Raw genomic sequence first — 27,412 nt, 5'->3', positions numbered from 1 at the left:
ACATACATACATACATACATACATGTATATATATAAATATATATATATATATATATATATATATATATATATATATATATATATATATATATATATATAAATGTATATATATGAATATATGTAACTTATATATAGTGCAAATTGTATACAATAAAGCCCAAAGTTCTAATATATTTTCTTTGCATAGAAATTGTTCAACAAAGAAATTCTTGTTTTATACTCTGAGTTAAGATTATATATTATATCAACTCAAAGTACCAACAAGAATTTCTTTGGATTCTCGTTTAACCTATAAACAAATGCAAACAATTTCACATGAGACTGTAATTAACATCATATTAATTACCTTCTCGAATGAGAAAGCTAAAAAAAAAGGACTATTGTATGCTCTTAACTCCTATCACAATAATCCCAAGCTTCCTAATCCACTTTCCCTTACGGCAGTATCCAATTAATCCTTGACGCCCCCTGAACAGCTTGATTAATCCTCATTTATCCCACTTATCCTAATGCCAGGGATAATGGAATTGCCGCGTCGCTGGGAATGAAATGCCTCGACTTTCCTTTGATATCATATTTGGAAGAAGAACAGTGACTGGATACAGTACGTAATCTTTAACAAGCTCCGCCCACAAGCATTGTGATTGGCCGCCACTCAGGTGGTCTGTGCTAAGCCGTGGCTCGCTTCGCTCGCTAATAAACGTTATCTCATTGCTCCCCTGTTCTGGCAAGCGGTACATGAATGAGCTGTGCAATCGAACCTTGTGAGTCACTATTGAAGTACCATAATTACCTGTATTTATTATTATTATTAGTGTTAGTTTATTATTATTAGTAGTATTATTATTAGTGTTATGTTATTATTTTTATTATTAATATTATTATTATCATTATTATTATTATTATTAATATTATTATTAATGTTATTATTATCATTATTAATATTATTATTAATGTTATTATTATTATTATTATTATTATTATTATTAATATTATTATCAATGTTATTATTGTTATTATTTTTTATATTATTATTATTATTAAAGATATTATTACTATTATTATTATTATTATTATTATTATTATTATTATTATTATTATTATTATTATTATTATTATTATTATATGAATTGGCAGTGAGAAGGTGGCATCCAATTATTATGCTTGTGTGTGGAGTATATTATTGTTATTATTGTTATTACCTACCAAACTACAACCCTAATTGCTAAAACAGATGTTATAACCCCCAAGGGCTCCAACAGGTAAAAATAGCACAGTGCGTAAAGTAAATAAGGAAATATAATACATCACATATGAGAAACAATGAATAAAAAGTATAGAATATTTATTAGATAAATAACAACATTCAGATAGATTATGAGCTGCACCCAGTCGCTTCCCCTTCCAGCATCGTTTTACACAAGCCAAGTGCTCGAACAGGGAAAATAACCCAGTTAGGAAAGTAAATAAGGAAATATAATACATCACATATGAGAAGTAATAAATAAATATATAGAATATGTTTAGATTAGTAACAACATTAAAATAGATTATGAGCTGCACCCAGCCCCTTCCAGCATCATTTTACTTCAAGATGGACCTGTCAGTCTCTCCCACCTGTTTTTACTTTGATATAATGAAGAGAGTCGGTGTTGACTCTCATACGAGCTAATTAGTATTCGACTACAATTGGTCTAATGTCCCACTTTCTTCCACCTATTAAGGATTCCAACTTCAGATGTGAGAGACAATGTAGTTCCTCTTCATTTATGTCGGAAATGTTCCTTTAAGGAATGTGGAGGCAAATTGGTGTTGATCTTTCCATAGTTAGTTTCGAAGATACAGAAGACTTCATAAATTCATTGGTAGATTCAACTGCTTCTCTATCAAGAGTAAATGTCTTTGGCCGACTATTTCCATACGTCCATCTGTAAAGATAGTCTCTTTTGTTTGCTAGAAAATTGTTTTCCTCAATTAATTGATAAAATGATTTATATATATATATATATATATATATATATATATATATATATATAAAATATATATATAGGCTGTATATATGTGTATATATATATCTATATATATACATGTATATATATATGTATATATATATAGATATATATATATATATATATAGAGAGAGAGAGAGAGAGAGAGAGAGAGAGAGAGAAGAGAGAGAGAGAGAGAGAGAGAGAGAGAGAGAGAGAGAGAGAGAAACACTCATGTATAATATATAAATATATATGTATATATATATATATATATATATATATATATATATATATATATATATATATATATATATATATATATTTACATAAGCATATATATGCGTGTGTGTATTATATCGAGCAGGCTCTGTTGGCTATCAGTCGCAGGTTATTAATTAAATTCCTGACAGAATCCCAAACCGGGACAAGCTGTCAATTAAATGCCCAAAAAGCCGCACCATGGGAGAGAGAGAGAGAGAGAGAGAGAGAGAGAGAGAGAGAGAGAGAGAGAGAGAGAGAGGAAACGGATTTAAAACTTGTCCAAATTCTCCGTTTGATCAAACGTATTATTACGACCAAAATTAGAGATATAAAAATAAAAAAGATTGATCATCGTCTCTTACACACGCTAATGGAATATGTTAATAAATTAGTCGACTTAACCACAGGGTAAAAAAGAGTTCGAATCATGGATTTGAATCGGATCAGGAATATTATGTGGTCGTGTGGGAATCGTGTGGGAATTTGGGAATCGTGTGGGAATTTGGGAATCGTGTGGGAATTACAGTTACGACCGAGATGCAAAGGTATTGAAAACACTCTTTTTAAGAGAGCTAGAATATATCCGCATTCGGTAGGTATTACAATATGCCATTCGACTTCCGGTGTTGGAGAATGGCGTTGAATGGTTTGCCTAAGAGGATTAAGTCTTTGCCGAAAAAAATTACGGAATCAGTAACTTTTTTTCTTTAATTATTTATAAAATCTCGTGATGGATATTTTTCTGGAAAATAAACCTTTGGTGGAAGTAAGTGGATATTTCAGAGCAGTTATTGAGGAATCTGACTTTGATTATTATTATTATTATTATTATTATTATTATTATTATTATTATTGTTGTTGTTGTTGTTGTTGTTGTTGTTGTTTTTATTATTATTATTATTATTGTTATCATTATTATTATTATTGTTGTTATTATTATTATTATTATTATTATTATTATTATTATTATTATTATTATTATTATTATTATTACTTGTTAAACTGCAACCCTAGTTGGATAGAATGATGCTATAAACCCAGGGGATGCAATAAGGAAAATAGCCCAGTGAGGAAAGGAAACAAGAAAAAAAGATTATATTAAAAGAATAACATTAAAATAAATATTTCCTATATAAACTATAAAATCTTTAACAAAACAAGAGAAAGAGAGATTAGATAGAATAGTGTGCCCGAGTGTATATATAAGTGTATATTATATATACACATATCGTTGTTTGTGTAGCTATTTTGATTCAGAGGCATAGGTTCGAATCCTGACCAGGGCAGAAGCATTCATCATAAAAAGAATTTCTTGGGAATGTTTATTCCCAAGGTTGAATTATACATACATATATATATATATATATATATATATATATATATATATATATATATATATATATATATATATATATATACTGTATATATACTGTATATTTATATTCATATATAGATGCATTCCAATTGTGAAATGAATTATGGAAGTAAACCCGTTATTTTCCCCAAATTTAGGTTCCCATAAATCTGGATAGCGCGCTACTATAGATGACATTATGAAGCTCAGTTTCAAGTGACATACGTAAATATAATGTTACTTCAACTTAAGTTCGTGACTCGACATTAAGGTAAACTTATGGATTGAACCCGTAATTTACATATGTATATGCGTGCAACAATGTTGAAAAAAACTGTAATTGGAAATTCTCCGTAAAAAATACTGTTCACAGCCGTATTTCAGTAAATTACAGGCGACCGTAATTTTACCATACTGTTATTATCATATTACGGGTTAGTGACCGTGATATCACTCCAATACGTCAATATATCCGTTTTTAAAGCAGTAAAAATCCTAGAATAAATGTTGTCAGGCATTTACCTTTTTTTATGTAAATTTTTAGCAGTGAAGGGTTTTTTTTTCTACACGTGGTTCTGTAGTACGATAGTCTTGAGATATAGGTCCCAGGCTTGTCTTCAAATCTGGAAGTATGCTTTGAGCACTGATATTCTGATTCAGTCTCTGAAAATTCCAGGTATATGCATCAACATATGTGTACAGATCCCATGAAGAGGTGATTTGCAGTGTCATAAATAATGGTTTACGATAAGATTTTCTATGAAATTGTATGAAGATGCAGGTTGGTTGGCACTTGAGTTTCCAAGTCCAAGTCCTGGCTGGATATGGATTTATGAAGAATCGTAGATTTTTTATCAAGTGGCCAATAAATTGCTGTTTATTATTGTTCTAATTTTTAATCATGACATCATCATTGTATGAAACAAACAAGCGATTGTTCACATATGTATATGATGTCCACGACTTAGTTCAAAGTGGGACTATACTCAACGCAGCGAGAAATGGACCATAGGGAAGGGCACCTGGTTTTATAAGGACTCCTGTACTGGCGCCACATCTCCACAGATCACTGGCTTGCCTTCTTTCTCCTACCTTCCTTCACCTCCTTATCATCTGTTTCTGTCTTTCTTCCTCTCTCTTCGTTTCTATGTAAATTGGTGTATTTCCAAAAATTATATCCAGAATTATTCTAACTTTTATTCCAAACCACCACTGAGGTAAAATTTAAGGCATGTTCTCTGTATAAAGGTCCCCCTCTTAAACGTGGCGTATGAGGGGTAACCCTCAAAACTCAAATGCCAGATGCTACCGCTACACTGTGTCACACTCTGGCGATGGACTGTTTTCCTGCTTCAAGTTCACCTTTATAGTCAAGTTAAGGCAGTTATCTATAAAATGAACAGGTACTTCTTGGAAAGAAAAATGAATAGATAATTTTTTTTCTGAAATACACATATTCGTATAGAAACGAAGTAAGAAAGAGAAAGAGGGTGAATGGGACTGGTTAGAGAGCAGGCCGGTGATCAGTGGAGACGTGGCACCAGGGTGGGGGAACCCGTTTAAAATTAGGTACCCTCCTCTATCGTCCATTTCTCGTTGCGTTGAATATAGTTGTTGCCAAAAGATGTCGGAAAACAGTTTTATATAAAACCCCATTCTAGTTCAATCACCATAACTGTGGTTTTAATGTTAGATCAATTATAGTTACCTTTGCTATCATTATTCACAGACACGTCAAAATCCCAGCCCTGAACGACTCCCAGTACATCAGCATGAGCGTCTACAACGTCGTGATTACGTCGGCCATCGTCATCGTGGCGGCCAACATCATCAGCGAGAGAACGACGCTGGCCTACGTCATCGTCACGACGTTAATCATCACGTCCACGACGACGACGTTGTGTCTTCTGTTTATACCAAAGGTATGGCTGTCTGAGTCGTAGGTATACAGACATGCTTGGAAAATAGACAGGTGAAGAGACGGTGAAATGTAACTGGACAAGGATAGAAGTAGAATGTCAATACATGCATAGACAGAAAGACTAACAAAGACTTATGTGAAGAGGCATTAGGTAAACAGACTCAGAAATAGGAATTTAGACAGGATAGCTAACAGACTTGTGTTTGCAAACAAAGACAGAGAGCTATAGAAAACAGACGGTAGAGAGAAAGACAGATAGGTCGACACATGAAGGAATATACAGATGCTTTTAAAAAATGTAGGTGTCCATACAGTAGAGAGAAACACAGTAATGAACACGTGTGTACCGAAATAGACGGAGGCAATTTGACAGACAGACGGAAAGCGAAACCAATAGCTTGGATAATATTAATCTTTAAGATAAAAGAAAATTAAAAACCTATTTATAAGATATCTTAATATGTTTGAGGTATAGTATGAATCACTATTTACTAGAGGAAACTCATTTTTTTTTTCTTCAGATTCTGACTATTTGGAAAAAGGCTGAGGGAGATCCGATCGTCGAAAGCATGGGACTCAAAATCCAATCTAATACGAGAAGGTAAGTTCTGTTTTCTTTCAATTAGGTTGTGGTTAATATCATCATCATCATCATCATCATCTCCTTCTATGCCTATTGAGGCAAAGGGCTTCTGTAAGATTTCGCGAGTTGTCTCTATCTTGAGGTTTTAAATCAATACTTCTCCATTCATCATCTCCTACTTCACGCTTCAAAGTCCTCAGCCATGTAGGCCTAGGTCTTCCAACTCTTCTAGTACCTTGTAGGGCCCAATTTAATGTTTGGTGAACTAATCTCTCTTGAGGAGTGCGAAGAGCATACCCAAACCATCTCCATCTACCCCTCGCCATGATCTCATCCACATATGACACTCGAGTAATCTCTTATATTTTCATTTCTAATCCTGACCTGCTATTTAACTCCTAATATTCTTCTGAGGGCTTTGTTCTCAAATCTACAAAATCTGTTGGATATTGTTTCATTGTCATACCATGACTCATGTCCATACAGTAACACCGATTTCACTAAACTGAGATATATAGCCTGGTTTTTATATGTAATTTCAGGCGATTTGATTTCCAAATTTCACTTCACATAGCCATTATCTGATTTGCTTTTTCAATCTTTCATTAAACTCAAATTCTAAAGATCCTGTATTAGAGATCATAGTTCCCAAATATTTAAATGATTCCAATGATATTTCCTCTTCCATTGCACATTCCGTTCTCAGCATCTGTCTTCTATTTATCTTGATCCCAACCTCATGTGATATTTCATGCATTCTGGTAAGCAAGCTTTGTCTGTCCTGTGGTGTTCTGCTAATAAGGACAGTGTCATCAGCATACTCTAAGTCAGCTAATTTCTTGTTACTAATCCTGTCCAATCCTTCTCTGCCATCCCCAACTATTCTATGCATTACAAAATCCATGAGGAGGATAAACAACATAGGCGACAACACATTTCATTGAAGTACTCCAAAGTTCACAGGAAATTCATTTAATAGGACTCCACTTACAACGTTACACTTGTTATGCTCATGAACAGACTTAATCAAATTCACATATTTAAGAAGAAGTCCATAATAACACAGGACTCTCTACAAAATTGCCCTGTGCACACTATCAAATGCTTTTCCAAATTCCACGAATGCCATCAAAAGTAGATTTCTATATTCTACACATTGCTGTACTACATGGTCAGTTTAGGTTGATTAAGAAAATATTATTTTATAGTTTATAGGGGCATGTATGAATGTCACGTTTATACATTTTGGTGTGTATGGTAGATCACATACACAAGGTAACATACTCAATTAGCAATCCTCTGTAGTAAAGGTGACTTAAGGAACAACAAGTAGACGACAGTATATATATATATATATATATATATATATATATATATATATATATATATATATATATATATATATATATATATATAACTCCCTGGCTTCCTATTTTGAGCAATACTAATGTTAAATGTGGTTCCTATCAGGAATCCTGTATTACCTTTTTACCACTTTCTTTAAATTAAGAACGATCATATGATCGTTCTATTGTTTCGACTGTTCAAGAGTTGAAGTCTGGAACCCGTCGCTGGAACCAGTGTTGCCAACCGTAGGGACATGTCCCTGAATGTAGGGACATTTCGCATTTTTTAAGTTTTGTAGGGACGTCCAGGTAAAATAGCTGGAAATATAGGGAATTTTCAGCTCTGCAAGAAAATACTATTTTTAAAAATCAATATTTATTTACTTACATAATTATTCATTTATTTATTTATTTACCCTTTTACCCTAAACACTTTGTCTCAAAGTAAGCTAAGTCTCATTGGCATTCTTCAAGAAGAAAGCTTGAGAATGGCTAGACTCCTATGCAATAACTTCGTTAAGCCACAGTATTAAATAACTTGTCCGTAATTGAACCTTTCAGTTCAACTTACCTGCTCCCTCTATATAAAATATGTTTAGGATCTGAATGTGAGAATTTCTTTCATCGGAGTCGGAAGGACTGGAAGTTGCTGATATAGATAAATTAAGAGGAACCTGCCTTATTTTTTTTATCAGACATCATATGGTGAAATTAAGAAAACCATTACCATTATTTAATCCCCTGTTTACTGGAATGAAATTCGTAAAGCCAGTAGTAGCACAAGATCCAAATACAAGGAACAAGTTACCTAGGCTGGATACTTTGATAGCGAAGTATAGCCATTTGTTAGATTCGGGAAATAGTGTAAATAATGAGTGGGGAGATATACCTGCTTATCTTAATGTAGATGAGACTGAAATGTTGAAGATGAAGAGTTTTGGTCTTATTTAAAGAATTTCTCCGATCAATATGTATTTAGCAATATTGCCTCCCTTGCAAAATTAATTCTAACTTTACAGCATTCAAATGAAGAGACGGAGAGGATTTTTTCAATTATGGTAGATTCCAAGACCAAGAAACGTAACAGAATGGGGCCAGAACTCTTGGGCTCAATTTTGTGTAAAAATTCAAATTTAAAAGCTATAGATAAATCCTGCCTAGATTTCGCTAAAGAAATTGATTAAACTCTTATTGCTTGTCATAATCAAGCAATGCATGACTTCAAATAAATCTTACAGCAGAATTTTCTTGTTTTGTTTTATGCAATCCCGTTTAGGTTATCAGTAAATAATATTTAAAAGTTCTGTTTCAATAAGTTTGACAAGCCTTATTATGATAATCACTCATCTAATTATGGTAGGGACAACATAGGGACATTTTCTTGTTAATGTAGGAACGTGTAGGGACATTTTGATAAATCCGTTGGGATTTTACAAGCAATAATGGACGTTTTAGCTGGCAACACTGGCTGGAACTGAACAGTGGACACACCCGTGACCCACTCACATCACACAGTGTGCTCCAACATATACTAGTGTTCTAAACTGCAGTGAGAATTGCTCCAAAAGAAGTACTTTAATTCTCGAACCGATTTGGAAAGATTCCACGAAGAAATATATACAGGTAAGAAAGTTAGGAATATAATCGCAATAAGGAACGGTAGCGATGCGTTTCACCAAAGGACGTTAATTGCCTCATCTAGTGTAGGGCACTGTTCAGAAATGAGCAAAAATGAGGTGTAGCCTACTACCGATAAATAATGATAGTTGTTGGTGAGATTCTTTCGTGGTGATGGTAAGTTGGAGAGAGGTATGTTGACCTTTGCCTTAAAATAAAATCTAACAAAATGCGGAAGTATTTTTTACGTTGTGATTTATCGTTTGTAACTTCAACGTAAGGTGAGGTTAGGTAGCTGATTCGGCGGTAGAAATTTCATCACGGGAACTCCAGCTCTTCGCTGAAAAACCCAAATTCTCCCATCTAATCCATATCACCAATGTGGGATACGTTGCATTTGGTTGCCAGGTTAGTGAGGAATTATACAATATGTTTTGTCCAAGTTATCTTAGGATTTACGCTGTTCTGGGTCATGTTGGTTAATGGTGTCCATTCGCCATTGTTTGGGTAGGGTGATGCTAATGGTAAAAGAAAACTGGTGATGTAGGTGTTGTTTTAATTAACTAATCTTACCGTACATAAGCACCTATGACTAACAGTCCCCTAATAGGTAAATATCTTGGCTTCGAACTATGTGGTCTTTGTACGTTTTTTCTTCTTTTTTTTCATTTATATACTTCTTTAAAGTTTAAGGGAATAGGCCCATGGAGATTTTTACTTGAATTGGGTAAGAAAAAAATAAGAAATCCAAACTGAACCACTATGGGTAAGGTAGTTTTATTGGAAATAAGTTTAGGCTATAAACAGAAATTACTCTTGCTCAATTTTAGTTTTCAGCAACCTATGAGTGTTGGTCTAAAATAAATGTCTTATTCCCAGTTGTTTGTCGACATGAACACCGTAAATTTAACATTGAGCAGAAGTCAAATAAATTTACGCAATTTGAGGTAGAGGTAAAGCATATGTTTTTCCCATAACCTATATTTATTACGTTTACGCCTTGGTTGTTATTTTTTTTCATGGCCTATGGCCTTTTAATTTTGGTAGACCAAGTAGAATTTTCAGTTTAGCGTCCATTTTAATCTCTTCCATAACTCTTTCTGTATCTGTCTTTCTAATTACTTTGCCTATAGCTTGGCTAAGTGCCGTAACCTTTTAGAAGTTTAACATAATAGAATTTTGTTTGCATCTCTGGTCAAGATATTCTAAGGAAATAATAAGAAGCAACCGATGTTTGTTGACGTGGAGCAGTTCTTTGCATCCCTTTCACGGAAATGTTACTCGAGGAGTCTCGAGATATTTCGGTTAATTAAATGTCAATATGGGAGAATGAATCCTCCCCACTGCCTGTGTGGCGAGAAGAAATAATTGTTTGAGAGGATTTCTTTTTTGAGTAACAGGTTGAGCCAGCTTGTGACTTGACAAATTAGATCGTTGACCTGAAATTAGGTGATTTTATTCTGAAATTTTAGTCCCGGAAAAAATTGATAATAACAACACTAAAATATTGTTGGTCAGGCCTCTAATTAAGATGTCTCCTCTTATATAATTAAACTTACGCATATAAAATAGATGAAAAATAGAAAATACGAAATGCAATGCTTATTACGATAAGGATGATGTGATAAATTAGTCGACAAAACCAGTTACTTGCAGTAAATCCTAAAATGTTAAAGGAACATGATACCGTATTTCAGAAGCCAGCTACGGATGGGACTGCCCGTAAATCATATTGCAATGTGGTATGATATACGTGACAGATACCATATGTTAACTTGCTCCTATTGGCACAGATATAGAGGGAATTATAGTTTAAGGAGGTTAGCAAAATCTGCTAAGAATGTTCTGGGTGTCTGAAGGGTCAATTATATTAACTGCTTAAAGTATGAAAAATAAGATAATGATAATTGGGTGAATTTGAGGTTCTGCAAAGCTTTGAGTGTGAAATTAGTGTCATCTACATATGTTGTTTTATCAAACTGTACCAAGTGAAATCTAAAAGTTGCAATGGTTTTTTTTTATGGATATAAGGTATTTTATCTGTAAATAAATTATTCTCTGTGGGCTATTGTATAGTCCTATCTATTAAAAAAAAAATGCACTTGCTTTTGAGAATAGTATTTTATGTTAAATTTTTGTGGGAATTATTAGATTTTAGGAAAATATAAAAAAAAAATTCAATTTTTTATGAAGAGATTAAACAAAGAGACGTGATGATGGAAATTTAGTGGAAAGATTAAAGAATGCAGCTAGGGTTCGTAGGTAAAATATTAATAACCACTTTACAATGAACGAGCTGCACTGACAATATTATGAGGAGCTTCTGCAATGAAATAAAGGATAGTGGCTTAATGAATACACCAGCCGGATCTTGTAGGTTAGGCCTACATTGGTATTTTAGCGGGCTTTCTAGCATATGCAGTGTCTCTCTCAATCAGGTATTGGTTAAGTTCATGTAGCAGAGTAATGTTACTATAGGACCAATGTCAATTTTTTTTTTTTATTGTACCTATAGGGACTCTAGCTCCTTTGTATAACCCACTAATTAGGCTAGTAGTGGCTATTTAGAGTACTGTATGTGAGGACTTAAAATGAATTTTGACGTAGGAAAAATTTATTTTTGGGTGAGATAGCCATGTAGTCCTGATGGAAGGTCCTTTTGCAGCTTCCTACTGTCTAATATTTCTGTGAGTGATATTACAAGAGATTTCTGTGAGTGATATTACAAGAGATTTCTGTGAGTGATATTACAAGAGAATTACCGTCGGGTATCACTGGGTTCTAACCCCCAGGATGACTATCCTAAGATATTGTGTATAATCAGGGATATATCCATAGATAACCATTGATATCTGCACCCCTAACAGACTTAACACAGTCTAGGAAACAAGGGAGAAGGATAGGTGAGGAGCCATTACATATCCTCTCCCCTCATGGTACTGTTCGTCACTGATGACGCCATTCCACATAGCAGCGTAACTACTGTGAAAAGAAGCATCCTATGAGGCATTGGGGAGGGACAACGTAACGGGTGGGCCATCAGGACAACATGGCTATCTCGCCCAAAAATAGACTTTTCCTACGACAAAATCCATATTTTGGGCTCAAACCATGTCACCTGATGGAAGTGTACCAGAGAATTACCTATGACTCGGTAGGGAGCCTCAAAGATAACCAAAATGCACTTAAAGGATTATTCTGTCATTGCATAAGTATCGCTCTCAACTATATATCCCAGAACAGTTTGGAGGCAGTATTGAAAAGTATGATGGTCCGACAAGGAGGCAATAAGAACCAAAGGACCGCCCTCCGCAATTGGAAAATCTTCCAAGTTTAGTGTCGGGAACCCTAAGGAACCCGAAACTGAAGGAGGCATCGTAGGTAAGGCATATGGAACCAATACCCGCCAGGAGAAATTAATCCAATTTTGTTCAGGAAGGATAATAATAAGGAGGCACACTAAATTTATTGCCGCTAAGGTAATTATAAGCATAATAATAGGGCATAAAATAAAAGGCATGTAACAATTTACAGACTTATTCACAGGAATCAGTGCAAAGGTTAACAAGCAATCATCATTAACAGCATATGGTCAATTTTTGTACAAAAGTAAATTCATCCCATCCATACCAAGACATAAGGTATTATTATAGGACAAATACATGACATAAGGAACCGTATGGAACTTATGACAAGATAAACCTGATCAATAGATACATGATCACATATGTACGAAAATGGGTAATCACCCGAACAAAATGAGATATAGCTTAACCAACATTTAGGCAGTTAGGCTGTAGCACTGAAGGAACAACATCGCGTCGGAGAGACACATGTGAACCTGAAAAGGAAATGATTAATTGCATTTTTTCTTTTTTCCTTGAAGCAAAAACCAACTGTTATCATTATTAATAACAAGCTGGAGGAGTACCCTAGGACGTACTGTGGGCTACGTCGTTGCAGCGGGTTCGATAACACTTCCCACAGCCACCACAAAATGACTTATCTCCTCCAATTGCTTCAGGTAATGCCTGAAGAAAACCCAAGTGGACTTCCAACCAGTACATGCCTGCAGTCCCTCAAAGGACATATACTGGAAAAAGTTCAAGGAGGAAGTCACTTTCATAGGATCGTGACTCGATGGCATACTAGTCGGGTCCGCTCTTCGTATAAAGTAAGTAATTTTTGCTCTTAAATGTTTGAGACAAATCAGACCCCACTGTTTCTCCCTTAAACAATTGACCACACTTAAACTGCACTGTTCTTAGTAAATACACTTTTAAACACTGCACTGTTCTTAGTAAATACACTTTTAAACACTGCACTGTTCTTAGTAAATACACTTTTAAACACTGCACTGGACACAGGGAGGGATCACCTGGTAGGGGAACTATTTTCCATGGACCCCAACGTATAGAGGGAAGTTTATTCTTAGCTAGAAAATCATGATTTGGGTATAAATTAACCTCGCCATTATCCACAAATTCAATGTGGCCCTCGTCTCTAGAAAGCGCCGCAATTTCACTAACACGAGCACTGGAAGCCATCGCAATTAAAAAGATGACTTTCTGAGTGAGATCACGTATAGAAGCCGTTTGATTGTCTACTGTATGTCCAAAGCGAATTGCAAAATTTTGTTCAAAGACCAAAAGAAAGGCTTCGGTGGAGCCGACGGCCGTAGCCTTGCACAAGCCTTCAGAATTTTGTTGAAGAGATCCGAGTTAAAGTCGACTTCAAAGGCGTATAGTATAGGTCTAGTGAAGGCCGATTTGTACGACGAAGTCGTGGAGGAAGCTAGACCTTGAGTGTGCAAATCAATCGGGAAACCTAAACATAAATCCATAGTAATTGACCCTGGATTCTTATCTTTGACGTATTTGACCCATTTCTTTCCTGTCTCTTCATACTGAGTCATGGTGGTAGACGATTTATAGTTTTCCATAAATTCCAACTTATCACGTTGAATTTGGAACTTCTTTTCCAGGCCTAGGGCGAAAAAATCATGAGATGAAGATTGTTCGTTCGCTATGATGAAGCGTAGACAATCTCCTGCTGTACCTCCTGGAACAGAATCGGGTTGGGCAATGGCACCAACTTGGGATTCAATTCAGTGACCCTGGGAAACCAGTTGCTCTTTGGCCACAGAGGAGCCACCAGAGCTGCCGTCCCTTTGAAAAATCAAAGCTTTTACAGAACCTTCATGAGGAGATTGAACGGTGGGAACAGTTAAATCTTTGTCCAACAATTCCAATCCAGGGACATCGCATCCATTCCCACTGCTGCTTGATCCACGTTCGGTGCTACATAGCAGGGAAGTTTCTTGTAGAGACTCGTCGCAAAAAGATCCACTTGAAGTTCAGGGACTTGATCCTGCACGAAACAGAATGATTTTTTATTTAGAGTCCACTCCATCTCTAGAGGTTTTGTCCGAGAGAGGGAATCCACCCTCACATTTCCCACTCCCTGAAGGTGGGATGCTGACAGGTGCCAACCTTTCTTCTGAGCCAATGTAAAGATGGCAATCATTACATGGTTTATTTGGGGAGACCTCAACCCTTGTCTGTTAATGCAATGGACTACCACCTTGCTGTCGAAGACTAGACGGATATGAATATTCTCTTTCAAGTGTAATTTCTTGAGGGACAAGAAGACTGCCATGGCCTCTAGAATATTGATGTGGAATTGTTGAAATTTCCGAGACTAACGACTTTGCACTTTCTTGAGCGGGGCCCCCAGATGCTGAAGCCTTGATGAGGATGGGGGCTTAGGGATTAGTAGCTGGGCTCTAATGAACAGTGGGAACTACTTTCCCACTGGACCTCGGTGCCCAGCTGTCGATCCAACTAAATCAGTCGGCACTTTCTCTTTTACTTTTGGTTATTTCTTTTTTTCTCCCATTTCCTCCTTTTGGGCTCGATATTGTTGACAACTTTGGCCTGTTCGATTATACTTTGGCTGCTGCTTTGGATTTGGCACAGTGTGGGATGGACGGCATTCCATCTCAACCTGTGCCAATTTAGACGCTATCACCCTCTGGCAGACCCCATTGGGTGCAGACCAAGTCTGGTAAGAGTCAGGCTCCAGTGATCCGGTTTTAAGTCGCCCATATTTGCGGGTAATGGGTGACGCCAGGCATTGGAGTCGATGGTGGGAGGGGCTAACTACCCCCACTGACCAGTGTACGCCCACCTAAAGAGAGGCAGCCCCTCTCTAATAGAGGACTGATCCCCGCTGAAGCCTTTTCTCGTGTTGGGCCACATGGGATAGGAGGACTGACATCCTCCGATAAGAGGTGGTTAACCCGGCATGCTCATACCAAAAAAAACCCACCCCTCTGTTGACGACCTGGAAAATACAAACATGGACCTCGGTACAGACAGCTCCAACTCTGATTCTAATATTACATTAGAACCTTATTCACGTCATGTGAATAATAAAACACTAGAGAAGAAGAGAGTGAAAAATGATGACAGTACAGAAAGATATAGAAAAGTAGAAATATTACCTGGTCACTATGAAGTAGTGAATTATGAACAAATTTTTATCTTGGAATTTAAAAACGGAAGAAATGAGCGTGTACATTTTTTTAAAGCTAATAGGGAAATAGTTACTTTATGTAGAGGACAGCCAAAAATTCTACCCCAGGGAAATGGAAGTCTCTTGATAGACACACTATCCCCATTACAACGTGAAAGGTTAAAAACACTTACAACATTGAATGGTCATAGTGTAAAATGCATTTCGCACCCTACTTTCAACCAGAGTAGAGGTGTGATATATGCTCCAGAATTGCTGGATATAGAGGAAAAAGAAATTGAGGATGAACTGAAAAATCAAGGAGTAGTTAAAGTTGTCAGAATGAGAAAGAGAGTTGGAGAACAACGTATTCCTCTTGCTACTTTAATTTTAACATTTGATCAATGCAGATTACCAAATGTTATTAAAGCTGGTTGGCTATCTTTGAAGGTAAAACCATATATTCCTTCACCATTGCGATGTTATCATTGTCAAATGTATGGCCATTTAAGCCAGAAATGCAAGGAAAAACTAAACAATAAGCCAGCTGTTTGTGCCAACTGTGGAAAAAGTAGTCATTGAGTATGAATAGAAAACCCTAATTGCATACATTGTGGGGAAGCACACCCAGCTACATCTAAAAGCTGTGTTAAGTTTATTTTTGAAAAATAAATTCAGGCCATTAGGACCATGGAAAGGGTTACTTTTTAAAGAGGCTCATAAAAGAGCCTTGAAAAGCAGTTAAGACCAGGGTAACCTTTTTCAATGGTTCTGAAGAAAAACTTGCCAAACCACACAGACGAAAATTATGTCTCTACTTCTAAGATAAAGAAACAAATGAAAGTAGTTAAAGAGGTTGAAAGTCCCATCGAAAATCCATATCCAGAAATTGTAAAAAAATCAAAACAGATATTTAAAGATCTGAAAATTTTTCAAAAGCCAACTACTCCGATTCTAAACAATAGTACAAACCTCTCACAGGCTGTGTCCTTGCCTGATCTGATGGAGGTTCCACTTGAAACCAATTTACCTGGTGAACCTGTAGTGGGGAAGGTGCAAAAACCTGACTGATCACAACCTTTTAATCGAAAAAGAGAGAGACCTCCATCTCTCTCGCCTCCTACCATAAGAAACATTAAAGTCACGACTTCAAATAAATATGATATCTTGTCTCCTAATGTTTCTGATCAACTAGAAGGTAAATTGAACCAATCAGAAATTCAAGTTGAGGTCCACCATTCTCCTCAACAATTAGATCAAAAGGACACAAAGAAAAAGAGGAACACAAAACCCACTATATCAAGATCCTCTCTAGAAATACCTCCGGGAAGTATTGTTAGATCAAATATTGCCAATGGGAAGACTCCATCTAAGGTGTCTTCCAAAAAATAAATTCTGCAATAGTTTTTTCCTCCATTCTGCAATGGAATTGCCAGGGTTTAAGGGTGAAATATGAACAACTTGAGCTCCTCATACGTGAGCACTCCCCAATAACAGTATGTCTACAAGAAAGCAAGCTCGATGCTAATACTCCTTGTCCTCGAGAGTATGTTAGCTATAGAACACCATATGATCAACAAGCAGGGAGCCATGGGGGAAGTCTTATATACGTTCATCGAGATGTTCCCCAAATGTCTTTGTCTATCTGTACCCCTCTGCAGGCAGTGGTTGTACAGATTGATATAGGGAGAAAATACACAATCTGTTCTCTTTACTTGCCTCCAAATGATGACATCTTATATGATAATATAGAAGTGATTAAACAACTCCCACAACCTTTTCTCTTACTAGGAGATCTTAATAGTAGACATCCTTTATGGGTTGATGTTTTGGCAAATGCAAGGGGTAATATTATGTCATCAATTTTGGAGAATGAAGATGTCGGACTCCTTAATGCAGGAGAGCCCACACATTTTCATGTACAGACAGGTACCTTGTCCTGCATTGACCTATCGGTTGCAAGCTCTGTCTTCTCGATTTTAATTGGAGAACATTAGATGATTGGCATACTAGTGATCATGCACCAATCATTATAAACACCAATAATGGTCCACCTTTACAGAGATCGCCTCGATGGAATCTTGATAAGGCGGACTGGGATTAATTTCGGGAGCTAAGTGAAATTGAAGGAAATGCAGAACAGTTTGAAAGTGTTGATAATGCCATAGACTTACTCAATGGAACTCTTCACACAGCAGGAGTCAATTCCATTCCCAAAATAACAGGAATATTCAGACGACGACCAGTCCCCTGGTGGTCATCTGAACTAACTGCCCTGCACAGAGCCTTAGGAAAGTCTTTAACTCAATTGCGCATGCGCCGTACTGAGGAGAATTTAATCATATACAAGAAATGTAGAGCACAGTTCCGTCGTGCCTTGAAAGAAGCTAGGCGCCAGACTTGGATGTCATTTGTTTCCTCCATTAACAGTAGAACACCAACTTCATCTGTGTGGAGGAAAGTCAAAAAGATAGCAGGCAAATTCACCCCAAACCCGCCACCAGTATTAAAGGTAAATGGCCAGCATATGACTGGAGCAACCGAAGTTAGCGATGCCCTGGCTGACCATTTTTCAAATGTATCGTGCAAGTGTGAAGCAGCTCCTGGTCACCAGCTTAGGAGCATTGAAGAGAAGAAAGTTTTAAATTTCGCAACAAGAAAGCAAGAGTCATACAATTCTCCTTTTACCGAAAGAGAATTTGATTCTGCTCTCTACATGTAACGATACAGCCCCTGGACCCGATGGAATTCCATATGCAATGATTAAACACGTACCTTTTAATACAAAGTTATTTATTTTAAGCATTTTTAATAGAATATGACATTATCATAGTTATCCAAGTGTTTGGGAATTAACCATTATTTTAGCCTTATTAAAACCCGGTAAGGACAAGATTTTAGCAGCAAATTATAGGCCAATTGCATTGACATCTTGTTTGGGCAAAATCATGGAGAAGATGGTCAATGTAAGACTGATGTGGTACCTTGAAAAGAAGGGTTTTTTTTATCACCCATTCAATGTGGATTCAGAAAAATGCACAAGACGACTGATGTGTTGATACAACTTGAGTCCTCCATTTGTGAAGCCTTTGCTTCCAAACAGCACCATGTGACAGTCTTTTTTTTTATCTTGAAAAGGCATATGATACCACATGGAGATATGGTATACTTAAAAGGATCCGTAAGTTTGGATTAAGAGGAGAGCTACCACTATTTATTCAGTCGTCATTTTCACATAGTTTTCCAAGTGAGAGTTGGGGAAGCTCTATCAGAAAGTAAATGCCAGGAAGGAGTTCCTCAGGGTAGTGTGCTGAGTGTAACCCTTTTTGCACTAGCAATTAATGGGATATCTTCAGTCATTCCTCAGGATTTTCTCGTAACGTTATTTGTGGATGATCTCTCTCTATCATTTGCTGGAGCTAGAATGGCAATGGTTGAGAGAAAAATACAACTCTATCGATAAAATTATCCAGTGGGCCGATATGAAGGGATTTAAGTTCTCGACAAGTAAAACTACAATTGCCCATTTCTGTTGTATCCGGGGAGTACATCCAGACCCGGATATATACATCAAAGGTCAACGGATCCCATGTGCAAGTGAAGCTAAATTTTTAGGGATGATATTTGATAGTAGGCTTACATGGGTTTCTTGCTTGAAAGCATTAAAAGCTAAATGTCTTGAGGCTCTGAATCTTTTAAAAGTATTGTCCCATACATCATGGGGTGCAGACCGCAATACTATTTTAAAATTATACAAGTCCTTGATTTTATCCAAAATTAGTTATGGATGCGAAATATACTCCACAGCCACCCCAAGTCGGTTAAAAATATTAGATTCTATACATCATGCTAGTATTAGATTGTCCACTGGAGTGTTTAGGACCTCTCCTATCACAAGTCTCCTTGTTGATGCTAGGGAGTTGCCTCTAGACCTTTACCGAATGTCCTCTATTATTCGGTATTGGTTTAGATTGCAAAGACTCCCTAACTCTTTAGCCTTTGAGACTGCAAGCCTTGTAAGGCCCTCAACATACTTTGAGTTGCACCAAAAATCTCCTCAACCTTTTGGGTTTCGGGTGAAACTATTATTAATCTGGTTATAATAAGAATTAAGGTGCTTCCATTCAAGGTATCATCAATGCCTCCATGGAAATTTCCTGACGTATCTTTTTGTAAATACTTTATAGGAGTTAAGAAGAATATGACTGACTTAGAATCCAGGTATCTTTTTATGGAACATGTTGCAGAACATACGGGATCGACTTTTATATACAGTATACTGATGGCTCTAAATTTGATGCTGGCGTTGTATTTGGAGTTCATAGTAATGATTTTAATTGTAGAGGTGCACTTTCTCTAACAGCTTCCATATTTACTGCCGAATTGTATGGCATACTAACCGCTAATGAGAAAATAGCTTTGGAAAAGGAGGGTAATTTTACAATTTTTAGTGATGCAAGGAGTGTTCCTCAAGCTTTAGAAGTTTTTAATTCTAGTAACCCTCTAGTTTTAAAGATTTTAGAATGGCTTTTTATTATTGGACAGAGAGTATAACAGTTCGATTTTGTTGGGTTCCAGCACATGTAGGTGTGTCTGGGAATGAGAAGGCAGATTTACTGGCGAAGAATACGGCATCAGAGTTGCTACCAAGGAGGTATCCCATTCCCTGTAATGATTTCCTACCTTACGTCAAGAAATTGGTTTGTAATAAATGGCAACAGCATTGGGATAGTCTAGATGGCAATAAAATGAGGGAAGTAACAAATATCATATCACCTTGGAGGTATAACATGATGCCATGAAAATGGGAGACGACTCTTTGTCGTCTCCGTATTGGCCACACACGGTTGACACATGAGTTTCTGCTGAAGGGCCAACACCAACCTTATTGCGAGGACTGTTTAGTACCTTTAACAGCGAGGCATTTGTTGACCGAATGCCCTAATTTTATTAACTAAGAAATAGATATCTGTTTGAGGCTCGAGGTGAGGATGGCAGGTTCATCCTTGCCAAGATTCTTGGACATGTGTCCTACTATGCAAGCAGAATTTTTAGATTTATTTCAGAAGCAGATCTTCTGAAAACTATTTAATTATTATAATGACTTCTCAACTTTTATGGTTTTAATTCAATTCCCTTTTATTTTTCATAATATTATATGATAAATGCTATTGGCATCAATGACCTTAGATGTCAGGATGCCAGAAAACTTTCAATCAATCAATCTTGAGCGGGGTATGACCCCCCCCCCAACCATCCAACGAGGCATCCGTATGAAGTGTCACTACTGGAAGAGGAAAGCGCAACGGCACTGTCTGTGAAAGACTCTGGGCAGTGGAGTGGACCACGATCGAAGTTGCTTGCGCCATAAAACCGGAGTCTGCTTCTGATGGTCGCGAAGAGCTTAGGAGGCTCTCCTTTTCCAAACTCTGCTTGCATCCTTGAGTCTTACTTTGAGGATGGTTCGTTACCGAGGTGAATTGTAAAGATCGTAGAACCCTCTCCTGGCGTCTCCTGGTGATCGTCCCCGACTTGATCAGGGACCTGACTGACTTCTCTATTTCCTTTCTCTTGGAGGGAGGAATAGATAGGGAGTGAGACTCGAGGTTCCAACAAATCCCCAACCTCTGGAAGTCTTGAGCTGGGGCCAGTCTTGATTTCTTGAAGTTGATCTGAAATCAGAGGGACTGAAGGAACTGTACAATTAAGAGTGGCTGCTCCCGAGCACTCCAGTGCCAAGGGAGCCCACACTAGCCTGTCGTCCAGGTATGCCGCTACTTGAAGGCCTTTCTCCCAAAGTTGTTGTACGACTGCGTCGGTAAACTATCCTCGGAGCTGTGTTGAGCCAGAATGGCATAGCTCTGAATTCATAGCCCTTTCTCTCCAGGCTGAAAGCAAGGTAGGGGGAGAAGCATCGACCTATCGGAAGATGCCAATAATCGTCGATAAGATCTATAGAGACGGTGTAAGCCTCCAGGGGTATCTGCAAAATAGTCAGCATCCGGAACCTGCCGCACTGAACGAAAGGTTTAGATGGGACAAGTCGAGAATAGTTTGAGGTATGCTCGAATCTTTCTTTGGGATGCAAAATAGATGATCTTAAAATCTCTTGGATCTCTTGCAATGGATAACTCTTCTCTTCAGAAGGTCTTGTACATATTGTCCCAGATGAGTGTTGTTTTCTGGAAGAACCTCCTTAGCTTTGGTGGCCTGTTTCCACTTCCAACCTAAGCCGTCGGAATGACACTCTGTGCTCAAGGACTGAAGGTCCTTGAACAAGGCCAGCCGCCTTCATTGTTTGTGTTGAGACGTGAACCTCTTCTCCTCTGCCGTCTCAATGTCCACGAATCCTAGACTGCCTCCTCTGTCAGGGTGGCTTCTGCCCCCTTTTTCTTTCTTGGGAGATCAATAGGAAGACGACCCTTGCTCATACACAGGGTTGAAGGCAGGGGACTGTCACCACTTGCTGGGGCACAGCGTAGATAGTCTGAGGGATGGCGGCAGGGGGAGGAGCAAACGACTTCTGATGATAGGTCAGTTTGCGAGACCTCTTGGGTTGTAGGACTCCCCCAGGGGTGAACTTCCTCTTCAAGGAGATCCCCCACTTCTGGAAAAAGGCTCTCGTTCTCTGCGACAGCCTATCCATGACTTCCTTCACCAACTTCTGAGGGAACGGGTCTTTTCCACAGATGCTAGAGTCGATGAGACGTTTTGGCTCGTGGCGGATGGTAGCTGTGGCAAGTACATGCTCTCTACAGGCTCTACTGGCTTGAAAAAAAAACATGAAGGTGTCGAGTCTTCGCCGACAAAGAAAAGACTGGGGCATCTGTAAAATTCCCGATCATCACCACCATGAAGCACTACGGAGACATCGACGCTGACAACCTTTCTCTGGTCTTCAGCTCAGCCTTAAGATGGTGTTCGGGAATCCTGGGCAGCTTCTCATTAAACTGGCGGCCGGCCGCAACCTTATCCAGTTTACCCTCGGCAAAAGTAAACTGGACATCGGTCCAGTGGTCGGCATCATGTGGTAAGATAAGTGAGACCGGTTTGCACTCTTCCAAAGCTGAGTAAACCTGATGGCTTTCACCACTGCCACATAGCCCTTCGAGGCAAAGGGGAAGACCATTTTGTCCGGAGCCACGAAGGTGGCCAACCTCTTACCGAAGGCGCCAAACTGTGTGTTGATACACCCTGCCGTCTTTATCTCTTTCACTGCCAGGTGTTGGGCCCTTGTGTGTTCCAGGAGGATTGTTTCTTTAGGGATGGTATCATTCCTCAACGGAACCCCTTCAGGTAGCCTCACGTTCAAAGAAAATAATTTTCTTCAAGATATGAAACATTTGCTAAACTACCCGTGATAGAATTTGGAACTCAGTTGTATTCGAGATTTCAAAAAATTACGATCCTAAAAAAAATAATTTTACGAGTTATAAAATGTCTTGCATCTAACCTTTCCGGAGTTTATACTTCTCTCCCTTTGAATTTTTCCAAGACTTGATATTTCGTAAAACAAGAGCTTTAAGTATCGGTTGTGATTTTCTGTTCGAATTTCGAGTAATGAACCAGAAGTTTCGAAGCCCGCGAAAAACGAGGAAGTAAAGAAATATTCCTGGTAAGAATAACTCTGGCAGTAAATCATCTGTAATACATGGCTACGGATCAGAAGATGATACTAGGGTGAACACTTTGGTGAAGACTTGTGGTGCTGTGGAAAGACTGAAGCACAGCACCTTAAACTGGTATATTCTGTTGTCTTGGCTGAATCTTAAGTACTTCCTTGAAGACGGATGGACTGGGATCTGGAAGTATGCGTCCCTTAGGTCCAGTGAGCACATGAAGTCTTGCGGTCTTACTGCTAGTCTGACTGTGTCTGCCGTCTCCATGCTGAACGGAGTTTGTCTGACAAACTTGTTCTGAACTGCGAGGTCGATGACTGATCTCCAGACTCCAGACAACTTCTTTACAAGAAAGAGTGGACTGAAGAAGCCTGGGGATCCGTCGAGGACCTCTTGGAGAGCGCCCTTCTTCAACAGGGTCTGGACTTCTGCCCGAAGGGCTTGCCCCCTTGCCGATCCCATGGCAAGGGAGTTCAATGACACTGGATTCATCGTCAGGGGAGGTAGAGATGTTATAAACAGGACGCGATATCCTAGACTGATCACGGAGATTGTCCAGGAATCGGCCCCGAGTTGTTTCCGCCTGTTTGCGCAACTCTGTAGGCATCCCCCACTGGTGGAAATGCAGGGGGACTGCCTTTCCTAGCATTTGCGGCCTCGGCTGCTCCCTCTACGATTTTTACCTCACCTGGAGGACTTTTGGCCTTTTCTGTCTTAGACAGGAAAGGGCTTAGACACCGTTGTCTTCGCTGCAGTTGTCGTCGTTGTTGTCTTGGTTGGACGGGACTGCTGTGGTGCTGGAGGTTTATAGGGCTTAGATGTTAAAGCCCTATAGAGGAAGGAGTATTCATGAGATTTCCTCCACCTCTCAGCAGCATGTTCCACATCGTTAGGCTCGAACAAAAGAGACCCCTCTATGGAGGAATGTCTGAGCCCATTGATCTCGGCGCTAGGAACCTTCTGGTGGAATCTCTCAGCAACTGCATCCCGATGTTTCAGGATGGTATTTGCCCACAAGTTCGAGACTTGGTGGGCAGGAAACTCGATCGTGTGAGTACCTGAGAGAAGGACGGTTTCCAAAGTTTTCCTGGTACGTTCCTTGGAGAAATCCTCAGATCGTATCAGAATAACTAAGGTCCCCAACCAGATATCACGTGGCTTGCATAGCACACTTGGTGACCTTTTCCTGGTTGAGGATCTCGGCTGCTGAGAACGAGACTTGCCAGTTGGAGAGTCTCTCGAGACGGACTCCCCTGGTTAGCTCTTCCAGCGAGTGGTGAAGTGAAAGAGCTGAACTAAGCTCCTCCAGGATCTCGAAGTACCTCCTCTGCTGTACGCGAGGAGGTGGGAGGAGCTTGTTCATGGTACCGGAACGGTTGGAGGACGTCGTCTCGGAGAGCTGCTGGGCGATCTTGTCCCAGGTACTCTTTACCCCTTGAGACCAGGGCAGGGCTGCACTGGTCTTAGAGGGTTTATGAGCACCAAAGACGTGGTCTAGGACCGTGTCTCTGCCCTCTCGAGGGAGGATCTCTGGGTCGGAAAACCCGTTGAGAACCCTTATTAGAGTCAGAACTTCCAGAAAGCACGTTCTGACTCCTGCTGGTCTCCTCCTATTGTAGGACTTGCAGCGAAGTCTCCTTCTATACACAAAGGCTCTTCTTGGGGAGAGTCGATGACATTCCCTGAGTGGCTGGCTGGCTCCATACTAGTCCTAGTGGAGGACTTTGGCAATGTTTTGGAGTCTTTAGATTCCTTCCGGGAAAAGCATGCAAGGCTCCAACATCGATGAGTGTGGCATGTTCCTTCTATTCTCAGACTGTGAGAAACTCTCGGCATGAAGAGATTTCCTCCATTGGTGCGATGGGGGAAAGTCTCTCTTCGCATGGTTCCCTAGGTGATGGGAGATCTTCGTCCGAAAGGGATGGAGAGTTAGTCCGAGAAATAGGAGGAACTTGCCTCGATGGTCTCAGTGGAGTCAGTTTCGCCCTCGGGGAAGTGACCGCGTCCAGAACTCCTCTTTTCCTCTTCAAAGGGGTGGAGGAAGCCATGGTTCCATTTTCTGATCTTGTGGGCGCGTAGGCGCAGGCTGGCACGTAAGAACGTGAGGTTGCTGTCCTATGCGAGGGCGAGCAAGATGGGTGGTGCTCCGAAGCGTTGTTGCCTGACGAGCTGCTAGTGAGCGCTGGTCAATGTGTGTGGGTGCGTGGCACACAGTAGGCTGGCACGCAATAGCGCACTTTGGTGGAGCCTGTTAGGCCCATGCAGGAATGGCGATGGAAGGTCGGCAGGTCTCTCGGATGGATGGTCGACATGTCCTTTAAAAGGACAACCATCCACTGAAGGAGATCGCGAACGATCTGCAGAGAGGTCCAGGACCGAAGTCACAAGACTGGTAGCAGGTGCAGTGATGGTTGATCAGTCTAGAGATTCCTCTGCGGGGGACTGCATAGAGGACGATGAACCAAAGAGGCGTCTCCTCACCGCAGGTGAAGGAAGGCCTCTAAGGCGAAGACGTATGTGCCCTCTGGGGCCGTTGGATCAGCAAGCTGACCATCAGCAGTCCTCCAAAGAGGTGTGTCTGTAAGTGAACTCCCCCGAGAGAGAGAAACACTAGCAGGAGAGACTGATGATGAACTTAGTTTCCCCCTCGGAGGATGGTCAGGAACGGGGGAAACTAAGCCGGCAGCTACCGTAGAGTTTGGAGTGGTAGAGGAGATGGGTGAAGCCGCATGAGACACCTCTGACACAACAACGTCGACAAGTGTCAGGGGATCTACCTCTGTTGGTGACGACGACTGCTTGACAGAAGCACTCATACAGATGAAGTCAAGCAAAGCCTCCTTGCAGGGCAAACCTATGAGCCCCAAGGAGGACCAAATCTAAAAAACAGAAGTTAGTGACAAGGCCTCCCACGGGGGGAGAGGTGGTGCTGCTTCGCTAGGGGAAGCAGCCTCATCTCTCGAGACCCAGGGTTGGACAGAAATACATCGGTCTACGCTACTACTCGATGGTCTCTCGAAAGGGACCGACCAAGTAGGAGCTTCGGAGGAGGTTTGGGTGACGGAAGAAGAGGCCTTGGGTTTTTCTCCCTTCGAAGCAACCTTCAAAGGAGAAACATCCCGCTTGGACTTATTCTTCCGCCGTCGCAAAAACCTCTCCCACTGGGAGGAAGACCACTCCTAACCCTTATTGATACTATCACATCGTTGGCCTCTAAAAGATGGACAAAGGGCGTGAGGATCGGTCTCGACCGCCGACATGAATGTTCCACAGGGGCTGTCAGGAAGTCCAGGGCAGGTGCACAGGGTTACATAGCCAACTTCACACACGCAGCCTTAGAGAAAAGAAGAAGCAAAAAGCATTAATGGCTGCCAATTGTCGGCGAGGATGAAGAGCGGCAACGTCCGTTCACCATCCGAGCCGAAAGCAAAATGAGATCAATCACAGGTGTGCGAGGGGGAACGGTAGCAAGCTTACCTCCCTACCCCCTGCTAACTAGTGGTGGGGATAGTTAACCCTCGTTAAGAATTAATGGCTTGTCATTTCAGCTATGCTTAAAGTAATATCCTTATTAAATAGCGTGGTCTGTATTCCAGTTACAGAACAAATTTATATGTTAAAGAAAGTCAATTACAAAGAAGCTTCCTATGTTCTACTTTACTGGAGAGAGGTGTGAATCCTTGTTGGAACTCCCTAACCTAACCTGATTTAGAATACAGTACTGTATTTGCTGGGTTTTCCCAGATGAAGAACACCCAATCAAATCTAACTTGAAAGGTCAAGCAAACCATTGCACTGCCAATTACAATTTTGGTTGCATTAAACAGACCTTGGATATCATGCCCTTATAATTCATTATTGCTCTTTGTTAGCAAAGTTAAACATGCTAATATGAAGACCAGCATTTCCATCTTTTCAAAAAAATAACCTCCAGGTATAACACTAATACTTATCATCACTATGTGAACGAAACTACTGGCTATGTAGAAGAAACTACTGGCTATGTAGAAGACAAACCCGGTCTGTAAAAAAGATTATTTGGTTCATATATACTTTAACTATTAGCAAAACAAATCCGCTATAAGAAATGGTTGATTGATGGCTGGTTTGACATTTTTCTCCATTTATGTTTAATAGGGGATGGGGCATAATATCTTGCATATCGGTCGATTGAAACGTGGTCTTATCTCGCATTTTAAGCCCA

At 39.5% G+C, this 27,412-nt stretch overlaps 2 protein-coding genes across 2 annotated transcripts in view; one reads left to right on the top strand and one right to left on the bottom strand.

The window, feature by feature from the left end:
• Window positions 1–8,407, top strand: part of LOC137648564 (gamma-aminobutyric acid type B receptor subunit 2-like) — a 24,079-nt gene extending 15,672 nt beyond the window's left edge. The window contains exons 2-4 of the mRNA XM_068381477.1: window positions 5,336–5,528; window positions 6,049–6,128; window positions 8,152–8,407. Coding sequence (XP_068237578.1) covers window positions 5,336–5,528; window positions 6,049–6,128; window positions 8,152–8,407 — 529 coding nt within the window. The remainder of the gene's footprint in view (window positions 1–5,335; window positions 5,529–6,048; window positions 6,129–8,151) is intronic.
• LOC137647862 (uncharacterized) overlaps window positions 1–27,412 on the bottom strand; it is an 854,937-nt gene that overhangs the window by 109,386 nt on the left and 718,139 nt on the right. The window lies entirely within an intron of this gene.

This window comes from Palaemon carinicauda, chromosome 10 (assembly GCF_036898095.1).
Source record: "Palaemon carinicauda isolate YSFRI2023 chromosome 10, ASM3689809v2, whole genome shotgun sequence".
NCBI classification, from domain to species: domain Eukaryota; kingdom Metazoa; phylum Arthropoda; class Malacostraca; order Decapoda; family Palaemonidae; genus Palaemon; species Palaemon carinicauda.
The sequence above is the reverse complement of the archived record's forward strand: the minus strand, read 5'-3'. Positions and strand labels throughout refer to the sequence as shown.